Source organism: Lagopus leucura, unplaced genomic scaffold (assembly GCF_019238085.1).
Source record: "Lagopus leucura isolate 7727_CA_CO unplaced genomic scaffold, USGS_WTPT01 Super-Scaffold_100001, whole genome shotgun sequence".
In the NCBI taxonomy this organism is placed as follows: Eukaryota; Metazoa; Chordata; class Aves; order Galliformes; family Phasianidae; genus Lagopus; species Lagopus leucura.
The window spans coordinates 50,168,000-50,186,604 of record NW_024962262.1 but is presented as its reverse complement, the minus strand read 5'-3'; the positions used below and the strand labels follow the sequence as shown (position 1 = coordinate 50,186,604).

The 18,605-nt window shown below is 41.3% G+C and overlaps 1 protein-coding gene and 1 long non-coding RNA gene across 3 annotated transcripts in view; both read right to left on the bottom strand.

The window, feature by feature from the left end:
* JADE3 (jade family PHD finger 3) overlaps window positions 1–14,265 on the bottom strand; it is a 36,011-nt gene extending 21,746 nt beyond the window's left edge. The window contains exons 1-3 of the mRNA XM_042866890.1: window positions 14,230–14,265; window positions 3,921–4,078; window positions 1,920–2,110 (exon numbers count right to left, since the gene is read on the bottom strand). Of these exons, the coding sequence (XP_042722824.1) occupies window positions 1,920–2,110; window positions 3,921–4,051 (322 nt within the window). The 5' untranslated portion in view covers window positions 4,052–4,078; window positions 14,230–14,265. The remainder of the gene's footprint in view (window positions 1–1,919; window positions 2,111–3,920; window positions 4,079–14,229) is intronic.
* A 6-nt stretch (window positions 14,266–14,271) lies between these two features.
* Window positions 14,272–18,605, bottom strand: part of LOC122177483 — a 36,181-nt gene continuing 31,847 nt past the window's right edge. For both annotated transcript variants that reach the window (XR_006178082.1, XR_006178083.1), the window contains exons 3-4: window positions 15,348–15,407; window positions 14,272–14,312 (exon numbers count right to left, since the gene is read on the bottom strand). This is a non-coding gene — a long non-coding RNA (uncharacterized LOC122177483). The remainder of the gene's footprint in view (window positions 14,313–15,347; window positions 15,408–18,605) is intronic.

Here is an 18,605-nt window from a genome sequence, read left to right as displayed (position 1 = left end):
ATTACCTCTACCTCATAAATACAAATAGAACTACTACTGGAGTAAAAGTTTGAGTTGTACATAAGACTACATGTTGAAAAAAGCACTACAGCACGAAAGTCAGCAGCTTCTATAACTTCTTGCTTCTCTCATGCAAGTCTGCCTCCAACTCCATCATTCTAGGAAACACTGATGACTCAACATCATACACAATGTTCTTTTTTCTGAAGACAAATCCCTTAGCAAATAAAACTTACCAAGTACACTTTAAATGTTATGAAGATATAAAAGTTGCCATCAGTCCTTGAGCGGCCAGCACAATGCATATGAAAGGAGCTCTTATCCATTTTTTTTATAAAACAGTAAATAAATGCACTGTTAGCAATCCATGGCACCCATTTACTTGAACACTATGCCTGCTATACCCACTTAGCACTAATAAAATGCAGTGTAAGCAGATCTACTTGAAATGATTTGTTTTGAGATTGATCCCTCAGCTTGCAGCTGTAGAGACACCCTTAGAATCTCTACAATGTTCACAGCTACAAGAAATCTCAAAGTCACATCCCCTGAAAAACATCAGTCACAAATGCTGCCATCTCCTATTGTACAAAATTTACTTAGACTAGCAAAGGTTGGGACATCCATGCAGCACTGATACCAGAGGCTAACACCACTGTAACTGCTGGATTATGTACAAGAATACATGTACTAATATTGATTTCTTGTTACAACTGATAAACAATGAGATGGAAAAGATAAATGATTGTTAATATAAAGTGTCTGTTATTAAACTGTTTTCTTTAATGCCAGGATATTTTTTCACTCCTCTTATAAAAAGAATCAGAATAATTCTGGCTGGTACAGACCTCAGAGGGATTCAGTCCAGCTCCCTGCTTCAAGCAGGATCAACATTGAATCCAGATTAGGTTGCTCAGTAACATCTTTAGTCAGATCTTGAAAATCTCTGGATGGATAGAGACTCCAGCCCCAGAAAAGCTTTGGTTTTGAAAACAGCACCCAATATGGCTAGGAAGCCTGTCCTCACACCTGCCTTTAACATACATCATTTGGCTGTGGAGCTCTGTCATGAGCTCCCTCCTTTACCACGCTGGTCTCCTGACACATCTATTTGTTTTCCTGAATGCCTGGATGATCATTCTTGGGCTTGGAAGAGATTGTCCTTAAAGTTTTGCTAACTCTATCCAGCAATTTCACCCTTCAGAGCTGCCTTGCAGCAGCATATCCAACCCATTGGTTCCCCAGATAAGCAGAAGATTATTCTCCTAAGTCCAGGACCAGAAGCTACTTTCTCTCTTTGCTGCCCTCAAGATCTCAGTCTCCACTATTTCATAGCTGCCACAGCCAATGCCACCACCAATTAACTCATCCCAATTAGTTCTTCCTTCTTCATGAATAGCAGATTCAGGAGATGTCAAATAACTCTTTTTTCTACCTGTCCTTCATCAAGAACCTGCACTCACCCATGGAAGAATGTCAGTCAAACAGGCTATCCTATCACAGCTTGGCTAATTCAGCAGCAAAACCTAATTACTCCTTTAAGAAAAAGGCATGTTACAGCTCCTCACAACTCTGTATTTTGCAGCAATAATATGCTCTATTTTTAAAAATGGAAACATCTGTTTTTCCTATGCAAAATTTTTAACTTTTAAAGTCCTAAAACTAATTCCACCTGGTGTTGGCTTTTTCCCTCGTGTGTCAGTCTGCAGAAGTTGCACATAATTTTGGATGTGAAGAAGTTTTAAGGCACAAAAGGCAAAAGAAAACACTAACTGAGCTAGCAATTCATTTTCAACATTCTATAGCTTTGCCATTATTTCATTTTTGTTAGCATTTCCATTCAGTGCTCAAAGATCTTTAAGAAACCTCCCAACAGAAATTAACTGCTGCTTTAAAAACCAGAATGTGTTGTGAATTACCCATTTCAGTAAGCTCTTCGTTTAGTTCCTGGAGCCAAAAGATGTCCATATCATCCAAGTCATAGCGACACACAGATTCTGCCAATTCCAAAATGTTGATGTAACCTGGTTCTGTAGGCTCTTGGCTGGAGCAGTGGATATACTTCCTGGGTCGTGTATACAGTACTTCTTTCACCTTTTCTGCGACAACCCTACGTAAGGGAAAAAGGAAACACAAAGTTGGCTACAGCTTTTTAAGACTCAGCCTTGAAAGACATAAAATATTTGTTATCAATAGCATTTCACACACTTTAAGCTAGCCTGTAAGCGAAGCCAGAATGGGTAGACAGGATTCTGTAAATGTCATCTCTTCACATAAAATATGTTAAGGTTTGCTATGTATACAGAATCATTTTTAAAATGCAAGCTTGTGCATAATATTTTCAATTTAAGAAATGCTACTGGAATATGAATGTTCTTGAAATGCACAGAAAGTATCATGCACAAAACTCCCTACGATCTTGTCAATGATGATCTTCAAGACACCAGCTTTCTCAGGAAAAGCTTGATTTATTCTGCTGCGGGCGGTGGGGGAGGGAAGAGGGAGATGCTTGCTCTTCATTCAGGTTAAACAGTCTACCACTGTTTTACAAATGACACTTTATCCATGCTACATAAGTATTATTTTTGTTCTGCAAGAACGATTTTGTTGCCAAGTAAAAATGTACAGTGGAAAAACAGCTAAAAATCATCCAGGAAGTAAGGGGAAAAAAAAAAACAACAAAAAAACCCTAGTGTTTTCAACCTTTCAATTATTTTGTGAGATAAAACTTGGTGTTTGCCTAGTACGTTAGCCTATGGGAATGGAGAGACTGACCCCAGCTAGATAAAGTCAACCTTTCTCTGCATTTAGTTCAAGAGGCCCTGCATGTGAAAGGAAGCCAGGGAGATACCGCATGGAACGGTGCCATGCATGAGAAGCTCTGCATGCCTTCCACAGCTAGCCCTCCCCAGAACCAGGAGAAGAGAAAAGCTGTGGGAAACAAGGCAAGAGGAAGAAAGAGGGAGCAGGCAAAAGTCAAGCAGTATCCCACATAATTCTAACTGGACAATGTGTGTTTTCAATGTTAGCACTATGTTCTTCTGCCACTCTTCTCCACGCCTTCACGTCGCTTACTTTTTTTCTTGTTCTCATGAGATTTTCTGTTCTCTGGTCCAGCCAAATCTATAGCAATTTTTCCTCTAATGTAATATTGCTGGTATGAGATGCAATATATTTATTTTAGCAACTTGGTACTGATAATAGCCTCAGTGGAAATTAGATTATGCTGCCACAAACACTTGCACTGGACAGTTCATTTATTTTTGTCTCAAAGCCCACCCTGGCATGAATACTTCCATGTTACAACACACACTTCTTCTACCAGGAAGGGTTGCAGGACTACACTGTTATGTTTTCCTGGTCTAAGTACAGTGTGAGAGGATGAAAGATCTATCTCCTGAAACTGAGATCACTGAGCATGTATAATGCTTACCAGCTATTACCAGTAGGAAGAGAAAGCAGAAAGAATTAAAACTTTGGCAACAGAAACAAAAATTACATTACACAAACAAGTGAGTAGCTTTATCAGGTATCAGTTATTACTACTGAGTGGCTTCATCTTACTTTATATAGGGAAGCCTTACAAGTAACATGAAAACAACACAAGATTTGGGTTTATGTTTAACTTCCCACACTCAAATGAGAAAAGTTTTATCCACATGACTCAGGAAAAAATAAATCCCCTTTTTGAACTTTAAACACAGATACTTGTTGTATGCAACAGAACCAGATTTGAAATGCCACAGAAATGTTTTCCAAATTGGTTTATTTGGTTTAAAAGCAAGCTTGGAAGCTACTGCATTCGAGACTTAATTATAACAACAAGGAAATGCCAACTGCATTTAGACCACCACTTTTTGACAGACCAACTTCTCCGAGTTGACGCTCTGCACACACGCTCTATGTCCAATTGCTGTTACCTGAGAGATGGCTGCGGAATCGTTTCTGGACTGGCTGGAACTTGGACTCCTTTCTCCCATTCCTGTTTCCACGTGTCCGCAAAGACATAATATTCATCGGGGTTCACATGGTGAGAATCCGGTAGTTTCATGGCACTAATGAGATCCTTGCGGAACACCTGCAAAGAAAACCCAGAGAGGAGAGAGGTTTGAGGAAAAAGGGTTGCCCAGAGAAAAGTAGTAGATGAAGCAGTAGATACTTTCCTAGTTTGCACTGAAACAATCCACATTTGTTGATAATTTTTTGAGGACTGCCAACACACAAATGCATTAATTTGCAGTATGACATGAAGTTTAAGCTTCTTGTCAGAATCATGACGCTGCTCAAAGTCTAACCAGAAGGAAGAAGGTTGTTTCAGGTAGCCAAGATGAGGAGGAAAGTACCTAGATTACTACTTGTATGTAATACCATTTTCAAACAGCTCATTTGACTTGCCAGTCTGCATGCTTTATCCTAACTTAGGTACAAGGTAAGATATATAGATATATATATATATACATATTTCCTCTCAGTTAAGCTGCCTTAAGTTGCCATATTCTTCACAGGCTAAGAACAGTTGCCTTGGCAAGGTTGATATATAGGCACTTGTTCATCTCTAAGCCCATCTGAAATTTTAGTGGTCAGGATCTTCAAGATCAAAGACAAAGAGCTGCCTGTATCAGAAACACGAACTCTGCATTGCTCTGTACAGTGATGCTACTGCTGCAGAACAACCCAGCTCAGAACCCTTTAGCAAACCTATCAGGTGAAACATGCTATTGCATATCACCACAAAACTATCCATGACAAGCCTCTAGCTGCACCGATCAACATCTGGCTTAAGAAGATTATGTTTTTAAGAACACGGAACCACTATCAGTGGTCATGAAGCTTACTTAATGTAAATACCTGTCAAATAGAGGTGCAAGAAATTTAAATAAAGGGCATATGAATCCCTCTTTTGTTGTTGTTTGATTGTTTTTTGTTGTTGTTGGTTGTTTTTTTTCTCCCTGTTGATACCTTGCACCAGTTTAACATTCATTAAAGCAGAGCAGTGACTGTGGCTTGGTGCTGGTGAGACGTTACAACTAATTAACTGCATTGTCACAATGAGAAATCAAATCTTCGAAGGGTGATAAAATGAAAAGGAAAATACCCCTGCAATAAGCTGTGGAAGGTTGAACTCCTTCTTACTCAATTCGGTTTTGTAGCGAGAATAGTAATAAAAATACTTCAGAGCCAAATATCTTAATGCACCCTTTTCAATTTGACAGCACCAGACCACTTGACGTCTATTGCAAAAATTCTCAGCTGTCCTTGGAAATCATCAAGTTAACTGCTACAAAAGAAAAAGAAGCAAAAAAAAAAAAAGCAGCACTATGCTTTTAACTAGAAACAAGCATTGAAAGAGGCTGCTGGTAGCTTGGAGCACAAGGGTTGCTTCATTACACGATACAGCTGTATCACTCACAGACAGCTGGGAGCTCAACCTGGGAACTCAACAATATAGAGCAACCAGCAATCTCCTGAGGCTTCTGTATTTACTACTAAGGAGTATCTGCTTTGCTTTACATCAGACTGTTTACTGCAACCTTCTGTCTGCAGCGCTTTAGGTTTTAGAGAAAACAAGAGCGAAAGTGGAAAGACCATAAGCACCCATTTTTATCCAAGCAGCATGTCTACACGTCAAAAATAAAATGTGATGTGTTCTACACCATTTAAAAGAAATGTTCATATTCTTTGCTATAAGTAGAGCTAGGTTTATGAGGAAAACTAGTGTGGCACGGTTCCATAGAAATCCATGAGGAAGAAATAATCCAGTGAGAAATTCTATGACTGGTTTAATCATTAGAAAATATATTCCTCAAACCTTACCTAAGGTAAAGCATAAAGCACTTTTACAAACTACCTTTTCAGTCACTGAAGAAACACAGGAGAGGCTCATAGCAAACCCAGTGTTTTTCAAGCACTGAATGAAAAACGCTGTGAAAGGCATTAGTATTCCAACTACATCAAACTACATTGCTTAGCAGCAAATTCATCTTCTGATCATGCATTATGTATGTGAACTGTACCATCTCTATTTTTAAAGCACAAAACCTTTGGAGCATGAACTTTTTTTTTTCCCTGCGCCTGACCAGTCTAGTACCATGTAAACAACGCAAAGTTCTCTGCTTCAGATTGCTACAATTTGCAAATATTGGTATCACTGAAGGTAAAAGATTTCATCAATATAAACGTGACTGTTGAAACCTAAAGAAAAGCCAAACTCAGCTCAGATTTCCTAACAATACTGTCCTTGCTTTTCATGCCCAAGTACAACTGAGTATTTCCTGCAGACGCCTGGAATTGTCATAAAGACGTCCCAACCTGTAGCTCATCTCATTTCTCATGTCCTCACACACGGCCAGTCTTCCAGCAGCAAAATACTCTCAGAGGACAATGTTTCAAAACATGTGTCTTTATCACTCGCTCTGTGCTGCGTTCTGGAAGTAAACCAAAACACCCAGGGGACCCAAAGACAGCTTTCTTATCAATCAAATGATTTTTTACTCCAGCAGCCAGTTCCTAGGCTAAGGTCTGGGCCACTCAGTGAGGAGCAGACACACACGTTCAGGATTTAGATAGCCAGCTTTTCCTCACAGTTGTGTCTTTTTGGACTCTTACTGCCTCCATAAGACACTGGTCAGTCCTACTGATAGCACAGCCCCTCCTCTTGGCAGCAGCCAACTTTACTTCCCCAGTTAGCCCACACTGGCAGGAGCCACTTGCTGGTGGCAACCCAAAAGCAGTTACACTTCTCAGTGCACACAATACACAAGCCTTCAACTCTATTTCAGCATCATCTGTCACCAGACGAATTGAGAAGGACTGAGTAAGGAACACAGCTGGCCTTGGCAGGCAATGCCCTCCCACCCCTCTGGTAGGACACAGGGCACTTCATGAAGAGGCCCCCGCCAAGGGGAGCTCCGGCACTGGAAGGGGGAGGTCACGGCCGGTGTGCACAGAACAGGAAACTGCCCACCCACCAGAAGCTTCCACAGAGGTTACTGTGTGACAGGGGGATCGGTTTTACGTATTTTTAGCAATTGAAAGCCCTGCTTAGCGCTCGACTGTTTGTTCTGAACTTGGTTCCATTCAGCTGCCAGGAACTTCTAAGTTCCAGCTGAGAACGGTGCAGCAGTTAGCCTGAATGAAGTCAATGAAAACAGTGTTGGCTTGTGTCACAGAAATAATACTAAGCATTTCATGAAGAAACTCTAAAATGTTTTTCACACTTCAAAGCTGAGACTCAAAACTAGAAGAGAAAACCTTGCTCTTTGGTCAAGTCAAGCTTTTTGCTCTGCAGAAAAGTCTGATAAGATTTGCTCAAGCAACGAGAACTCAGACACCTCTAAAAGATGCACTGCTGCCTCTGGGCCTTTAAAGCCTAAATCCTACACAAATCCTCCTTAATAAGCAGGCTCTGCTCCTCCACCAAGCACTTACAGTGACACTGCAGAGCTGTGGATGGAAAGATATGGTTCATGTGTCATGTTTGTTTTTCAGGCTAAGTCCAATTTGGAAATTATGCTAGAAGAGCATGTCCAAGGAAAACGAAGCTCATAGAATCAGAAGTCTGTAAACGCATCACCAAAAGCTGTTCATGACTTCAACATGAAGTCTATGAAAATTCAATATACAATCTTCCTCACACGACCCTCCCTCCTGTGCTGACTCTATGAAAGAATAATTCTGTCTAACAAAGAACATCATTTGGTGTGCAATATACTTATCCACCAGAGATGTGATGGAGGGTACAAGTAATGCTGTAAAGAACTTAAGTGAAATATTAGCATCCAAGACAGAGAGCAAGTCTTCACCATACAACAGCCTTCTACAGCCTCCATCTTCAGCAAGCAATGCAAATATCGGATCTGCACAGAACATTTTGTTACCAAGCAATACAAATCTAAAGCCACATTTTGGGAAAACAAAAACCAGAACAACGACAAAATTCCAATAAACTGCAAAAAAACACAATCAAACAAGAGTCAAAGATCTATTTCAATTCTCTCCATTAAGCTTCTACTGACACTGACTGATCTCACTGCTCACTCACCGCATCCTGCCCAAATGCATGTGGTCCAGGAGAACAGACTGGATCATCTCTTTGAAACAGCAACAAAAAAGGTACTTCTTGTGACACTGAGCTTTTAAGCATTTGACCACCTGTTACTAAATTCCACGACGGTAAGACCACTGGTGGGAAGCACACATCAGAGGTCTAAGTGGAGTACATGTCAACCACTCTGTTGCTGTAACAATCAAAGCAGGATTTCTGCTGGATTGCATCTAATTGCTTCATGCTAAGGCTTCCCCTGGTGCCTGGCAGAGCCCCTAAGGAGTTAGCAGCATACATTTCATTGCCACATACTCGCTACCTAGAGACAGAAGACCCTCTGTCTTCTGAGATATCCATTTTTAAAAGGCAGAATTCCATCCCCCTGCCCAAAGTCTGCCAGGAGACTACCCTCAGAAATACCCTCAATATCCTCTCAGAGAAAGCTGAAACGCCTAGGATCTTTTTGATTCTTCTTCTTTACAACCCTGAAGGCCAACTACGAAATTCCAGTTGCCAACTACTCATTCAACAGCAGGCATTTTCTCTAAAATGTACAGTAAACTACACGTGAGTTTTTCATCTTTTTGATTATTTTTCAAATTCACCTTCAGAAAAATGCTCTACGTTTTTTTTATTCCAAAGTTACCCATAAGCACCAAAGCTTATTCTACTACTCAACACCTCCAGCAAAAAATTAACAACATTTACAAAGCAGCAGTTTATACCCAAAATCACCACATAAATGATAACATGGAAGCTAAATGGTACTAAGACCTATTACACATGTAACATAACCACATCGTATCTGAGCAGATAGTCTCATCTAACACATCTAATCTTTGTATAGATGTTTGACAATGTCTGCCAAAGGCTGCCTATCTATGGAGAACGAAGCTGCAAGGTGCACACCACTTTCCAGAACTTGGTAGGCTCATCTTCCCAAGGTTGAACTGTTATTGTTAGTACACTGCAATCTGGGCATTAAGTTTCTGAATTGAGGCACTTCATTAAAAAGGAGTATACCCTATTATAGACAGGATGAGCTGGATGGGGTTTTTTTTTGTAGCAAAGCAAATCAAAAGCAAAATAATTTAAGAATGAAAATGAAACTACAGTTCCAGGGACGTATACTGACTAGACCGAAAAACTAATGTTAAAATAGCTAGGGCAGACAGAAGTGAGTGTAGCATCGTGCCTGGGCTTCTCAAACATCTCAATAATTTGAACAAGTTCTGCAGTAAATCCTAATCTTCAAACTCCCACTCCCAAAAACTATTTTTATGTATCATCCAAGACTTGGGAAAATGAAACATTGCATCTTTCAATGGAGCAGCCACAAGTCTTCTGAGCCTCCTTTACAGATGTATGTAGGAAAAGTCAGGAAATTAGACAGTAAATCAACCATACCTAACATCAAGTCTCTGACAGTGTTATCTCATGAGCCAGAAAAACGTGCAAGAGCTGTGTAAGGGCATGTCAGGTTTTCTTCAGACATAAGCTTTGGATTTGGGAATTAATCCTAACAATCAATTTTTCAAAATGGTATTAATTAAACAGATATTTAGAAAAATCTGTACTCGTTCTCATCTGTTCAATTCCTTTTATAATCATGTTTAATTCTCAGTCTCAACAACTTCCTGTGGCAGATGAGCTTCACAGTCTAATTATATGGTGCATGCAAAAGGATATCCTATTAATTGCAACAGACTTCTTAACTTCTGGCCTCGTTCATATTGTCTTGCCCTTCCCAGTTCCTCCGCCACAAAGACAGGCAGGACTGAAGCTCTACCTCTGCTCTCTCCAGACCATTTATACTTAACTGCTTTGCCTACTCATCCAGTTCCAAAAGCAAAACAGCTCAGCTTTTTCACAAGCAGGCTCTTCCATGCCCTTAAGCATTCTGGTCACCCTTTGCTAAAAGCGAAAAGATCAAAAAAAATAACCAGCAAGGTTGCATTTCTGATGCACGTGAAAGTACTGTATGTTCTTCTTCAAAATCAACTAGCCCACACAGGCTAAAACGGAGCTCATCAAAATGCACAAGGCATGTTGACCAGCGGTCTTGAGAAGGCTGCAAAGATGACAGAGTCGTTAAAGTTAATTCAGAATCTTCTAAGGTAGGTGCACACAGAAAGGTGACAGTCTCCCGTTCCATTATGCATGGCACACGCCAAGCAATATGATTTAATCACGGCGTCCATTCATTCACAGAACAAAAATGACCGCTTTCAAACTGCCAAAAGAATCCATTCTCTGCTCGCAGTCTAATCTTACAGGGTGCTCCTCAGGATCAAGACCTACAATTTATGTGACAGTTAAACGCCACTAAAAAAAAGTTCCACATACGCAAGTAATGAAAGCAGGCCATTTTCTTGTGGAAGACAAGCTACATTTCACATGATAACACAGCTGTCACTATCAGCAATGAGGGACCAAGAACTACAATTGCCACGGGATTCAAAACTCTATTTGCAAAAAGAGGTAAAATACTGCCACCTTATATGGGTATGTTCCAGACAGAAAACCACCACGATTTTAACTTAACTCCTTCTACAGTTTTAAGATGGAGCAAGTACTAAAAAATAATATATAAGCTTGAGTGTCATATAAATCTCTCTGGCTCTTTTGTGCCCCCACTAGCTCAAGGCAAAAGAAACAGTCAGCCTTTCAGGATGGCCCAGCTAAAAGGTTTTCCCTGCAAAAATGATTCCAACTATTCTGCCATCGTTTTCTGCTGCAGCTTCCAAGGAGACAGGAAACAGCAAAGCACAGGTTTCATGCTGAGCCAGACATCCAAATGCTCCTAACCTGCTACTCCCACGCAGCCCACTGTTCAGAGCTGAGCCCCTCCTGTCTCAGCTCAGGTCCATAAGGGGCAGCTCTGCAACTGGCACACAGCCAACACCATCATGAAGCTCTCAAAAACTGTTCAGACATATACTGCAGGCCTGCCTGATGCCTTAATATTAATTATTCAAAGTAAATGCTAAAGCTAATTGGATAGCAGAATTGTCAAGACACCATTTCAGTTGCTTGCAATAGATTACAACCCAAAAGGAGCACAAGAGAAAGAGCTGGAGCTTTGCTCCGCAGCATCATCTTAGATTTTCCTCATCTTCTCCGAACAGGAGGGTGACACAAGAAGGTCCCACTCAGAAGCGTCCCTTCTGCGCAGATGCAAACGTCTGATAGGCAGGCCCAGAGAATAGGCTTGGACATCTGCACTCCAACACCATTCCCTGTCCCGCAGTACAAGAGGGGAGATTTACAGTAGATGTTAGGTGGAAATTTTTCACTCAGGGGACAGTGAGGCGCTGGCACAGCTGCGCAGAGAACCTGTGGTGCCCCATCCCTGGAGGCGCTCAAGGCCAGGTTGGATGGGCAGCTGAGCTGGTGGGGGGCAGCCCTGCCCACAGCAGGGGTTGGGGCTACACAATCTTTTGAGGTCCCTTCCAACCTAAGCCATTCTATGAACCTCACTCCCCTGATACCATTGCCTGCATCTGCTTCCTTCCTTCCACCAAGAGGCAAGGTGCGCAGCCCTCAGCTGCACCCACCTTTGGTGTTTTATAGGCGACCACAGAGGAGCAAGGCAGCTACAAACGAGTCTTGTGGAGCAGCAGACAAATATGCTAACCTGACTGTCAGTCACAATTCTGAAAATGAGCTTTCATTTGGAAAGAGAACCCAGGTAGTAGATAATAATCTAGAGATGGCTGAGAAGGTGGAGAAAATCCTATGTATCCACATGCAATATAACCGAGAAAGCCAGGCTTACTGGCATGAAAGAAAAATTAATGTATGAAGACCATGAGCAAAAAAATTCCCAAACAGCTATTTATAGCTTTGACCTTTTAGATTTTCTGCATCACTAACTCAAGAAACAGTCTGCTGCCTGGCAAGCAGAGGTGAATGAAAGCAGAGCACTGCCAACTTGCTCAAGAGATCCCTTGCTGAAGGGATGCTGTCAGCCCGAAATTTCACATTTCTATCCAATACTAGCACAAAAAGCTTGTGGAATTACCATAACATGATTTTTTGAAGGGTGTGTGATAGGGTCAGTCTTTGCTTTACACTCTTGTCACTAGTTGGTGTGTTAATAATAAATTGCAATGCTCTGCTGACAACAGCGCTTCATGCAATGCACCATTGCATGCAATCTCCAGCATATGATTTTCTAGGGCTTGGAAGGAACACTTGCTCCCAGCAGAAGGAAAGGAAAAACAGGAAGGACAGCCAAGAGTCTTATGTACCAAGGGTAGAGATCATTACTGCCACCCTCCCTACCAGTCCCCTTCTCAGAGAATTTTACTTTTTCCATTTTGTTTTTCTAATTTTAATCTTTAATATTGCAATATTGTACTTGGGACACTCTTGCAAAAGAGGACATCTTCTAAGATTTGATTTTTCAAATTATTTTTTAAACTGGGGAGGGGGCTCTTAAATAAAAGATGCAAGAAAGATGCCAGCATTATAAGAATGATGATGTTATGACATACACTTTTAAAATTCAGTGTATATTCTAGGCTTTGTTCTTCAAAGTTTTGTATTTTTCAAGTTTCGATGGGCTTGAAATTTGGTCTTGAAGCAGGTAGAAAACAGCAAGGAAGATCACAGAAGGAAGAACCGAAAACACTGTGCATTTTAATTCCTCCTAGAAGTTATGTAAACAAGAACACTTGCAAGCTGTATTCATGGACCACATTTTCGTAATTATTGTTTATGCATCCACACAGTATGGAGAAAAGGGAAAGTAAACAGTAACAGGACAATTTTTAGGCAGAAAAAAGCAAGGCAGGGTGAAGGGACTGGTGCTAAAGTGTATTTGAAACAGCAAGTCTAGAAATGGATTTGTTTCTGTTCCCATTTGCCCAGCTTGGCAAGTAAGAAAGCTACTGCTAAGAGAAACATGAGCAATGATTACAAGAACTCAAAAGCCACAAGCTGTTTTGAGATTTACATTCTCACAGAACCACAATCCTCAAACACTTTAAAGGTAAAAAGTACAATAGACTTTTCTTAACCTTCTCGGTGGCTGCAAACAAACACTGTGTAGTCAGTTCTGGCCAATTTTGCTCTTCTTGAAACATTCACACAGGATTCCCTTTTTCAAAATGAATCTTTACATCCTCTTCAATTAACTTGTAATGAAAATTAAGCTTCCAAAACAAAGGACACTTCTCGAACGTTTACCTTTTATCAAACTGAATTAGTCTACTGGGCAACATTCAAAAAGGAAGCATGAAGTATGTTTGCTGAATAGCTTTTGGTATATGAACACAAGCTTTATGTTTACACAGCCTCTCATAGTAGAACGTAAGCAGCTGAAAACCTGCTCTTACTGTACAAAGAATTACTTCTGGGACATAACTCTCAGTTTTACATTCCACAGAAGAAATGTTTTGTCAGTCTTTTTCTCAGTAACCTCGGGCATCAACAGTCATACCAGCATGCTGAAGGACTCATTTGGAGGGAATGTGACAGCAAGCAGAGGGAATTAACTACAAGAAACATTTCTCCTATTTGCAGTTATCTGACTTCAGCCCTCAAGAAAGCAAGCATCAAATATGGAGAAGGCAGCCAACAAATCCTCCCCAAGAAGGGCAACAGATGGGAATCGTTGCTAGGATGGATTTCAGTACTACATTGTACATAAACACCAATGGAAAAGGACTCAATTAGCAAATGCAGATCCAGTGAGAGTGGTGATAGGTGTTGATAGGCAGGGAAGGCAAAATAAAACTCTTACTGAAGGGAACAAGTGAATAGTGAGAAAGTGGCAGGAGAGTAAGCACTGCTCCTATGTAACTCACCCACTGGGGTGTCCCACTGTTCTATTCTAAAGCAGAAAGAAGGCATCCTTCTTATACACACATATATGCGAGCTACTTCCTTCTGTAGCATGCTTTCAAATCACAAGACCAGACCAGCTTTTTCAGTATCAACATGAGTCTACATTTCAGGGGAAGAAAGAACTACATGTCACTGTCTGCAATGCCATAAGTCATGATAAGATGCCGGAGTTCCTGTATTAATCACACACTGAGGAAAAACAGTGTCATGGAGGCAACAGGTAACCAAAGAATGAGCTGGCACCAGTTCAAAGCTCACTATTTCAAGGCATAGAAACTTGAAAACGACATGACAAAAAACACTGGTAACCAGTCTTTAAGCTTGGTTCTTACCTCAGCAGGTTTCTTTTGTTCATTTGCTGCTGTTTTTGACTTGCTCCTGTATTTAGCACAAGAAGAAAAGGAAGTGGAAGGACCTGTTTAAAAAAACAAACAAAAAAAGAACCATTATAACTAATTTCAATTCACAATCGCTCAGTGCAACACAAGGCACTCCAATCTCGTGACTTATCTAATTCTTGATAAGATATGGGCAAAAAGCTCTTCTGTAGCCTGTAGGCTTGAATACAGCTCCTCCTTTTCCATTTGTTCTTTGTAAAACCACAGCTCTCCAAATTTATGGGTACATTCTGCTCTGATCAGTACAAGTGTGAATAAACAGAACAAACATGCAGACCACTGCCCTTCATTGCCTTTCTATCTGAAGTGGAAGGAGGAGCAAAACTGAGACAGAGCTTGCAAGTGCTAGAAAAGCAACGTGAAAAAAAGCAGTGACACTAAAGGATACTGATGAGAAAGGCAGGAAATATAGTGCAATGTTTAAACATCTCAGAGCAACATGTTAGTTCAGTACATTACTGAGCTGTAATAAACATGTTAATGAATCACTGTTAAATATAGCATTATGAGATGGCCATAGGTTTTAAAGAAACAAGCAAGACTCTGCCTACAGTTTCCTAACAGGCACAAGAGGAAGCTGCAACCTCAGCCAGATGTGCTAAGGAATTTTTAACAAATTTCACTGACTTGTCTACCAGACGACCAGGCCACCAGAGCAAAGAAGAATGATGAAGAACCAGATGCTGCAACACGAGCTCTAACAGCTCGGTCTTAAGGCTGAGGCTCAGCATATGAGACAGCAGGACTTTCAGACAGCTCGAGCCGTGCAAAAACTTCTCTGGACAGAAAAGTTTCTCTTGGAGTAAAGAATTATTTTTCTCAACTCTGAAAAATTTAGCCTCGATTTCTAAGTAAATTTAACTCCACCACAAGTTTAGTCTCGTTTTCCTCCTAAAACAGGATCTAGAAACATAGAAGACCACAGAAGATGAGAAGAAATCAACGAAGAAACACTGTTTTAATTATACGAGGTAAAACAGTTTGCCCTCAAACCACAGAAGGAAACCACAAGGAGGTGACAGACCAAAGAAAAACTAGCACATGCTACTTACTCTCATTGTCTGAACTGTCACTGGTGCTCAGATGCCTGTGGCGTTTCATCCTGACGCATCCTAAGGAAGAAAAAAAAAAAAGGTGTTGATGGTGACCATCAGAAGATGACACACTGCAGGGACCTGCCAGCTCATGCCAATTCCAGAGTAGAAAAGGAAAAATTCCCCTGAAGGAGAACTTCTGGGCACAGTGTATGGAAACGATCACCCCCAGTCTTGTTATCTCTCCACAGAATACACAATCACAGTTCACCTTTAAGGGAAGAAAAACCAAGCCCAAAGGGGTCCAGGTAAAATGAAAGGCACTTTGTAAATAATTACAGAAAATGGAGGCTGATGCCACTGAAATCTTCTGGTCACAACCTAGGTCACCCATAAGGGTAGCTCTGAAGTTTGTAAAGCCATCAAAGGTATAAGAAAGAAATTCTTACAGAAGTTCCATGCCAGCTCCATTAATAACAAGGTATCAGGCTTTTCGGAATCAGTTTTTAGACATACAACAAGTATGAAGAGTGGAGAAGGTGAAAATTCTGAATAATTACTTAACAAAGGAAGGATCACAGCAGGAACCAGCTAGGCATTCCAAACAAGTACCAACACAACCACATGTACATTCCCATCAGTCCTGCCATCCAACAACACTCCACATTACATTTGTTAAACACAAACTAATAGCAGTTTACATGAATACTGGTAAATGAAAATCATCTTTGTCTTTTTTAGTGGCTTGAATGTGAAAATCATTTGATAAAAGAATCAACAACAACAGAAAGTGCTCTGTTTTTTTTCCAAGCACAAGACAAGCATAAGTTACAGACTTCAGGACAGAATTCTGGGTAGGTGAAATACCTGTGGTACCAGAGCTGCCAGCCTGACTGCACCTGAAGCTCAAACAGCTCCATTTCTTAAATAAAACAAAATCACATGCTTAAAAAAAAAAAGAAAAAAAAAAAAAGAGAAGGAGGGAAGGAGAGAAGAGAGAAAAAGCACAGCTAAATAGCCCATTTGATAAACCCTCTACATTAGTTACTGTACAATGGGTCCTGAGATTATTCAAAGACCAGGGGATAAACAGGATTTCTGGATAAGAGAAGCCTATCCACAGGCTTTGAAGGGATTGCAAGTGAACAGTTTGCAGTCAAATTGCTTAATTTAGTGGAAATTTTCAGCAGCCTTTGCACTTAAGTGTGAGTTTGATCAGTGCATTTAGATTCAGTACTCAAAGTTTCAAATTCTCCTTTGATGTATCTTTCATAGAAAGACACTGCCCACACCACCAGAAGCTGAAAAGGTAACCGAGGCATGTGTTTTTCAGCTCAGCATACACAGAAAGCCAGAGTTGGATATTTAGCCTGAAGGGGACAGTGATTAACAGGACAAGGTATCCTTTTAATAGCTTACCTATAAGCTCCCACCAGATAACTTACTTCATATAATCAGCCTTGCTCAGGGCTCAAGCAACCTGGGGCCACCTCAACACACACCAAGAGCAGCGCTCTGCAGCCACACATCTCCTGGCAAAAAATCTGTCTGTCAGGCAGAAAGGCCTCAGGCCAGAAGGTCTCTTTTTTGTACATGTTTGGGGAGCTAAGCACTAGGCAGCGAGGGAAGGAGACGACTGCTCTCATCTTGCCAGTTCCTGCAGTTCAAAGGTATGGGCTTCAACCAAGAGCAGCTAAAATGGTGCTGCCTGGGTGAGGGCTTCTCCCCCACAGAGCCAGGCTGTGCTACATCGCAACCCTGCTGGGAAGAAGCAGGCCCCACCTGCCCCTGTGCCTCCTTTGCTGGCGGCTGCAGCTCCATGCAGCCCTGTGCCCACACCCTCGGGCACGCTGCAGGCCCTCAGGAGATGCTGAGAAGCCACATGTACATGTGGGGAGCAGTGCTGCTCATTGCCATTCCTTAGCACTCGCTGTTCGCTCCGTTTTTATGTTGGGATGAATTTTTGAGCAGCTGTTAAAAGGTGCTGAAAGCTTATGGCAGACGACTCTCGTCTTTTATAGCCTACATAAACATGCAGCAATAAAACCTCTTTGCTCCACGTTCAAGACAGCAGCTGAGGAGCACAGCGTTCAGTTAGCGGGGTTAAATGCAAGGTCAGAGCACAGAACGACAGGGACACCTGGGCACTGGGCAGGGCAGAGAGGAGATGGCTACTTTGGGGACTGCACACAGAAACAGTAAACGTAAAAAAAAAACAACCCACCACTGTACACCTCTGCTAACCGCTCCACAGTGAGAAAAAACACCACATTTACAGATGCTGCATTTCAGCCATGGATTTATAGCAGCTCAGGCAGGAGATTTACACCTCCATCACAGCAGACAGCGGCAGTTACCCAGGGTAAGAGCCCCACGCAGTAATAATGCCGGATTGCAGCCTGATTTCTGCAGCAGTATTAACTGCAACGACCATGAATAAGAACCCACCGAGCTACAACAAATCACAGAGCGCTGTGCCCAGAAGACAGGCCATTAGGGTGAGCAGCATGCTATGCACTCTCCACTGGTGCCCACCTGGCGTGGGATGCAGCACTGCTGTGCTAGTGCCACCTCTGTGGGAAATGGGAGAGCCCAGGCTGAAAGATGGCTTGGAGAAACAGCCATCATCTGTCCCTTGCCCACCTGGGAGGGTGGAGATGCACACGTGGTTCAGTTTTGTCCCTTTTCTAACTTCACCTTAAAAACTATGGTGATTATGCCTAGAATAAGGGAGACATCAGGAAAAGATCAGATATGAAGGTAAGAAATTCATGAGAATACCAATGCCCTTTTCTAGGTTCAGAATACCAGTTATAATGAATGACATGGCAACCCAAAACCAGAACTAATTTATTTCTTAACACACAAAAAGAAAAAAAATATATTTCATAATGGATAATATTTTTTCCTTAGAATAGTTCAAAAAAGAAATTCAGAAAACTGCCTCAAGTAGATGCTACTTGTAAAGGAAAGAGAGATGAGAAAAGATGAGCTGTCATTAGGAACATGATGGAAATGCCGCACAGAGAGCAGCTAAAAACAGCCTCTTTCCAATTCCTTTATCTTCACTCAGGCTTTTTGCAAATGAGCCTGTGGAACTTTTGGTCTGGATTTGAGAATTTACTTTTACACTTCGAACTTTCCACTCGTTCCCATGCAGAAGCTAAGAAAAGCAACGAGTGTCACACAGACAAGAACTTCTACGCTACAGAACAAAGGAGGGAAGTGCTTAAAAAAACTCAAATTAAACCTTACATCTCATTTCCCAGTTACCAA